We start from the raw sequence: 7,500 nt of genomic DNA on the forward strand, positions 1-7,500 counted from the left end.
TATTTATTTATTTAATTGCCTTATTCTATCAGGAGAACCTTTTATTATTATTTATTTGCTCTTAATTCAATCTTTCTTTCTGTTTCTGTTTTTCAGGCCGGAAAACGGGGGAAGCGACCCAGAGTTAGTGTTGCCCCTTCTTGCGAGTACCCCGGATAAATATACCTGCAAGATGGAAGTTGAATGGAAAAACAAGATTGGGAAACTGTTGTGGCTTACTTGGTCTTTTGGTCTTGTGGTAAGGAGTTTCGCGCGTTTATTTTATTATTATTTTTTTTTTAGTTTTTGTTATTTCTTAGAACAAGTTAATAAGGTGGGGGGTGCTCTTAAGCCATGGGTCGCGACTAAATGTTGATTCGTGAACCATTATCATATTTGAGATGAACTTAAATAATTGACTCTAAAACATGGGTTCCCAACCTTTTAACACTCGCGACTACTTAACTAAAAGTTTGAAACCCATGCGATCTCCTCCTTTGGGCTTATTATCAGTAGTTTAATTTTCTTTTTATTTTCTGCGTAGACAGAGAAAGAAACATCTAAAAGTGTATTTTAAAATTCTGTAATTATTTATTACCAAATTAAATCCCATTAGTCCAACCTGATTTCACGAAAAGAACAAATATTACTCAAAATAATATTATCATTTAGGTGTGAAAAGCTATGTAACTCAGCTAGTGAGGTGCACAATGTTGTATTTCACCAGTAGACAACCACAATATCACCTACTGCCGTTGAACAAACGTAGCACACGTTTTACTTTGCACCTAAAAAAACGTAAGTGCTTCAAAAAATGTAATTTATGAAATAAAATTAATGTTATCCCAATCTATTTCTAACAAGGCTACACGCTCCCCTACCAAAGCGTTGCGACTTCTTGCTCTACAAGCTATAAAATAACCTGCATATGTGGGTCAAGATTTTCAAAACAAAAACAAAGCAGGAAGCAATCTAGTTGGATGATCTCTTCACTTATCTAAAGCCCCTTTTCTTGTTACTCGTAATTTTTGTTTCTTTCTAGTGAGTATGTTAGCTAGTGGCGCCATAGATCTAGTAAAATCTAATATAAATAGGGAATCGCTTTGTAAAATGTCTTGCTATGAGGTTGGTGCAAAAATAATGTCGTTTTTTTTTTTTTCAACTTCCGACAGTATGTCATATAGTTTTATTGTAGATGCTATTTTTCGCGATATGCGTTTATTCTAGTACGCTTCTGATTCAAATTTGAATTTTGCATTCAAATTTGGATTTTGCATTCAAATGACTAAAGATCACCAATATTGAAAGGCATATATATATATATATATATATATATATATATATATATATATATATTAGTAAACCTCTAATGAATGAATAAACCTGAAAATGCAGTAAAGTGTTCAGCTCAACTGAATTTACATTTTATCAGGTTGGAGCAAAAATAATGTCGTTTTTTGACGTTCAGCTTAAAACGATCATAACCCCTGTCATAATAAACTTTATTAATCGAAATAAGAACCATTAGAATCGAAACATTTGTGCCAACAGGAAACAACTTTATTCATTCCATTAGTATAGAAAATCCGGAGTTCTAGAAGCGATGAAATCATTGAAGGCCGATTCGGGATCATCTAAACTTTTGAGGCATTTTTCACGCAGGAAGTTGTCGAGAAGCTTGAAAAAATGGTAATTGGTGGGCGAGAGATCCAGTGAACATGGCGGATAAGGCAGAGTCTCGTAGCCCAATTCGTTCAACTTCTGCAGGGTCAGTTGAACAACATGCGGGCGAGCGTTATCATGGAGAAGAATTGGCCCCTTCATATTGACCAATCTAGAGCACATATGTGGCAGCTGCTGGTGCATTTCGGCAATTTGTCAGCAGTACTTCTCCGCCGTAATCGTTTCGCCCGGATTCAACATGCTGTGATGGATGAGACCGGTCGCAAACCACCAAACAATCACCATAATCTTTTTTTTACGCAATTTCGGCTTCGGGAAGTGTTGTGGAGCTTCTTCGGCATTCAACCACTGTGCATAACGTCGTCGATTGTCGTAGAGGATCCCCTTCTCATCATACGTCACAATTTGCTCGAGAAATGGGTCGTTTTTGTTGTGCAGAAGGAGCGTAGAAGACACCTCAAAACGACGATTTTTGATTATCGTTCAATTCATGCGGCATCCATTTATTCAACTTTTTTGACTTCCCTATTTGCTGTAAATTGCGAACGACTGTTGAGTGGTTGACCAATAGTAACGTCTCGGTTTTGCGAGGATCGGCTTCAATTAAGACTTTCAAATGTTCGTTATCAACGGCAGTCGGCCGGCCGCGACCGTCTTCATTTTCGAGGCCATCGTCACCATTGCGAAATTTCTTGAATCACCATTGTGCCACACGTTCATTAGTAGTTCCTGGACCAAACGCATCATTAATATCATGAGCTGTCTCGGCAGCTTTTCTGCCTAGGTTGAACGGGAACAAGAAAATCGTGCGGATTTGAATTTTGTCCATGCTGTTGAAAAGCCTGCAAAAAAAATGAATGAAGAGATTGAAACGGTAACGAATAACACGATTCGATAGAGCGAAGAACGCGCTTCAAAATGATATGTAACATGTCTAGATATATCAATGAATTAATTCAGAAATCATATATAAAAGTAACATATGTGAGAAAACGATATTTTTTTGCACCAACTTAATAAATTCTTATCTCTGCTGTTGACTCTCAATAAAAGTAGACAATGTTGCCAGTTCTATTATCCATGTTTGGGGGATAGTGTTATGTGTTTATCGTGGTAATGTTCTATTTTTCTTAATTATAATTCCTTCACTATTTTCTAGCCGATGTATAGCAGGTCATTTATGTTCGATTTTGTCACTTTCCGAAATCCTTTATATATTTTGGTAAGTAGTTAGCGGCTTTTAAGGGATTGGTTGATCTATTAGTTAAGTTGTATCGTGTTCCATATGGTTGATAAGCAGGCTGTCAATCTGTCGTTGCTTGTGACCGCTCCCTTCTGGTTTTCTATTTGAATTAATATGATTCTATTTTTAGTCACCCACTCCGGCATATTAACTTTTTACACACACACACACACACACACACACACACACACACACACACACACACACACACACACACACACACACACACACACACACACACACATATATATATACATAACTACTTCATTTACTTACATAAATTAATATATGAAAGTATAAATTTATGCGTAAACTTTAAGTATTTACTTCAACAGTGCTCAATACGTAGGTAGAGCTAGTTAGTAAGTTAGTAAGTAAGCCTGAAGACTCCTAGAGTGGATGAAACGCGGAATATTCAGTGTAGCTTAATCGCCATATATATTTTATAACTTACTATATATATATATATATATATATATATATATATATATATATATATATATATATATGCGTGTGTGTTTTTGGTTAGTTTTTTTTTTTTTTTCATGTAAAGTTGACCTTTCTTAAACCAGAATCCATGTATTCCGTAATGTCTGGTTGTTTTTCCATTTTTTCCCTTTTTCGTTACCGCCGTCTTTAGGATTTAGTCATTAATTTCGTTTTCCGTTCCTTTCTTTAATTTTCTGAAGATTGCCTTTATGTTTTAGTCGTTTGGTATGCCCATTGTGGTTTTGCCATTTTCCCCATCTAGAATTGTCGAGTTTCTACTAGATTCGGTTGCTGTGTTTTTGTAGTTTTTTTTTTTTTTGTTGTTTACGTTTTGCAAAATCTGATTTCATTGCTCGCAGTGTTTGTACTGATAGGATGCGTGTCTCTATCCTATCAGTCTTTTAATTTTGGTAGCATCTTTTGTTCTAGTTTTGCATGTTTCACAGATTGATTGTCTTTTTCTTTGACAGTCGTTTTTCCTCTGTCATGGTTTTCTTTAGCGTTAATCACAGTTTTAACTTATTTCTTAATTAGTTTGAAATTCCAGTTTAATATCCTTTCTTGGTCTATTTTTTATACGATTTTGTTTCTATGTTTAACCTCGTAATTAGAGATGGGACACTAGCATAAGAGAAGTTATATAGGTTTGTAATATTGTCTGTTAAGATGTGTGATAGAAATTGGTTCACCTCTGATTTTGCTTTCTTCCATTCATTGGAGGTGACAGTTTCATTTTATCCTTGTTCATAATTTCTTTGATGTGTTAAATTGCTCTTGCTTCTTCTTCAGTTAGTTATGTAATCTTTAGTCAGTGGTTTCTGCAGATTTAATGTTTTATTTATATTCCTTTTTTATCCTCTATTCAGTGTGTGTTATTCATTCAATTCAGTTTATTTATGATACTTTTTATTATCAAATTTAATCGTAAATTGACAAATTCTATTATATAAAAAAAACAATTATTTGTTAAATAAAAAGAAGAAAATAATAAACTGTATTCATGTGTGCAGTTTGAAATAGTGAATTACTCTTGATTGTGTTTAAGGATTTTATTAGATGAGAATTTATTTGGATTATGATAAAATTTAAATCTAATTGACAGTCTTCTGGAGGTTGAAGGTTCAATAATGCAACTTCAAATTACTTAAGACTGCTACTCGATCATGGCAGATGGAACGAGAACATTCTATACCTGTTGATTAAAGAAAAAGAATCCGTTCGAAATTCCGTGCAGATTCCCTGATTCGACAGAAAGATTTCCAAGTTCCACTGGAAGATTCCCGAGACAAAATACACGTAAAGAAGATCAGAGGTTACATCGGCCGAAACGTTATGAAAATAACACTCAAGATGAGAACAGTAGTCTGACTAATCCAAGTAAATTATACTCTTGATAAGATATTAAGGCAGATTCTAGTGTTCAGATAAAAAAAATGATTGATACAACGGCGCGTAAAATGTTAATTCCAATGTTCTTCTTTAAGCAATTCTCAAGATACGTACTATATGATTCATATCAGTTTTAAAGCTTACTTGGATAAGGAATGCAAAAAAAAACTAAAAGGAGAAACAGACAGACATCGAGACAGGCAGATAATTTGTGTTTTATGTTTATGCTTGTTTTTTTTTATGTCTTATTAGGGCATCGACAATGGAATTCTCGGCCCGAGTTTGCTGGACCTGCGGTCTTTGCTGCATGTCAAGATGTACGAGATGAATCCGATTTTCATTTGCCAAGGAATTGGTTTCATCATTGGCTGCATTGTGGCTGGGATGCTCTCAGAGAAGATCAACCTGGATTTGTTCCTCGGCACCTCCCTCCTGCTCGGCTCGGTTAATAATGTCTTGATTCCCCTCACACACAGCATCTACCTCATGTCGATGTTCTTCTTCATGCAGGGCTTTACGAAGGGCCTGGTTGATGTCAGTAAGTAATCATCGACATCTTTTTTTTTCTTTGTTGTTGCTCTTTTTTATTTTTCTTCTAATTGTTATTGTTTTTCTCCTTTTTTTCTTTCGTATTGTTCTTATTCTGTTCCTCCTTGCTTCTTTTTTTTCTTTTTCTGCTTCGTTCTTTTTCTTCTTCTTTCGTATTCTTCTTTCTTCTTATTATTCTTATTCCTTTTCTACTTCTTCTTTCTTCTTGTTCTTGTCAATAAGTAATCGTCGACATTTTCCTTCTTTGTTGTTTTTTTTTTCTTCTTCTTTCTCTTTGTTCTTCCTCTACTTCTGTCTCTTTCTTCTTTTTTCTTTTTTATTCGTCTTTCTTATTATTATTCTTATTCTGTTTCTTTTTCTTCTTCTTCTTCTTCTTCTTCTTCTTCTTCTTCTTCTTCTTATGATGATGATGATGATGATGATGATGTCTAGTTATCAACAGCAATTTTTCCATTCTTTACTTCTTTTTCTAACGGTCATTGTCTTGTCTTTTCTTGCTTGTTCAATGTTCTTTTAACAATTTTTTTCATGAATCCGGCATAGAAAGCGAGAAATGTAAATATCTAGGGGGAAAAAAACAGTGTGTGTGTGTGTGTGTGTGTGTGTGTGTGTGTGTGTGTGTGTGTGTGTGTGTGTGTGTGTGTGTGTGTGAGGGAGAGAGAGAGAAGGAGAAAGAGGGAGAGAGAGAGAAGGAGAGAGAGAGAGAGAGACAGAGACAGAGACAGAGACAGAGAGAGTTACCTGCCCTTTTTTTATTTACGTCGCCCATTTTTTTCGGGACGTATATTTTGCTGTTGTTGTTGTTATTATTATTATTATTATTATTATTATTATTATTATTATTATTATTAAATAATTTTTGATCCAATAATTATTTTTTAAATTTACGTGCATAAAAGTTATCCATGTACAAATGTAAACATAACAATAAACAAGAAAAAATACGTCCCCCCCCCAAAAAAGGGGGGGGGGGCGAGACAAATAAACAACATCTCATCGCTTAGATAAGCGGAACAATTAAATACAATAGAACCGCGAATAAAAAGAAACAATAACAGATCTTAGATTTAAAAGCGATAAAACCGCACATAAAAGTTGACGGGGTAGCTCAGTGGTAAAACTGCCAAGTTGACAGTTACGAGTTCGATCCTCGTTAAAAGTTTAGCCATGCTGCCGACGGATGATACACACATGTACATAGATAACTTTTATGCACGTAAAAATATTTAATAAATATTTAAATAAAAAAATATTCAGATAGTTAATAAATAAAATGAATAATAATACCCCCCCCAAAAAAAAAATATGCTTTAAAATTTTTTTTTTTTTTTTTTTTGTCTTTCCAGTCTGCTTGGTCATTTGCATTCGGCTCTTCCCCAACAAGCGCAACTGGCAAATGCAGTTCGTTACCGTAGCTGCTTCTCTCGCCTCTTTCCTCGTCCCTTTTATTGTGGTGCAGTTCCAGAGCCGACCACTAGGACGGATCACAAATACCCCCTTGACTCCGTCACTCGAAGATGTCGCCGCCGTCGCCCCCATTCACAGCAATGGCAACAGCAGCAACACCTCCGCCGACGTCCAGATCATGAGCCCCTCGCACATAGAGTACGCCTTCTTCATCACGGCAGCCGTCATGGTGCCACCGATTGTCGCCTTCTTCTACTTTTTCATTCGGGGTGGATGCCAACCGTCCATAAACGGTTACGAGACCGACGAGATGAATCAGCCAATCGTCGATCCGCAGAAATACCCCTGGGAAAAGAAGTGGAAGATGATCGTCCTACTGTTTATATTCCACATTCCCATTTTTGGTATACTCCTCGCTTACAGCAACCTACTGACCAGCTACGGCATGGCAAGCTCATTAAGTTTTTCGAAGGCCGAGCTGGGTTTTATGACCTCTCTCTTCTGGGGTTCCTTTCTGGTTGGGCGGATTCTCACCACCACTTTTTCGAAGATTATCGACATCGGCATTCTGTTGAGCATGAACTTCGTCGGCCTGCTGACCTTCGCTAGTCTCTTGGTCGTACAGTACAACATTAAGAACGACACTCTGTTGTGGGTTGCCACGAGTGGGTTTGGTCTTTTCCAGGCCTCCTTCTTACCGTCTGTGATTTCCTGGTCTGGCAGCTTCTTGAAAATCGATGCGCTCGTGGTAACTGTGTCTT

The 7,500-nt window shown here is 36.3% G+C and overlaps 1 protein-coding gene across 3 annotated transcripts in view; it reads left to right on the forward strand.

The window, feature by feature from the left end:
• LOC145294070 (solute carrier family 60 member 1-like) overlaps nt 1–7,500 on the forward strand; it is a 101,605-nt gene that overhangs the window by 93,838 nt on the left and 267 nt on the right. For all 3 annotated transcript variants that reach the window (XM_080141072.1, XM_080141071.1, XM_080141070.1), the window contains exons 2-4: nt 97–238; nt 5,036–5,321; nt 6,679–7,500. The exon at nt 6,679–7,500 is cut by the window's right edge and continues 267 nt beyond it. In XM_080141072.1, the coding sequence (XP_079997198.1) occupies nt 173–238; nt 5,036–5,321; nt 6,679–7,500 (1,174 nt within the window). In that variant the 5' untranslated portion in view covers nt 97–172. The remainder of the gene's footprint in view (nt 1–96; nt 239–5,035; nt 5,322–6,678) is intronic.

The sequence above is a fragment of the Euprymna scolopes genome, chromosome 15, assembly GCF_053919585.1.
Source record: "Euprymna scolopes isolate OS-2025 chromosome 15, ASM5391958v1, whole genome shotgun sequence".
Classification (NCBI taxonomy): Eukaryota; Metazoa; Mollusca; class Cephalopoda; order Sepiida; family Sepiolidae; genus Euprymna; species Euprymna scolopes.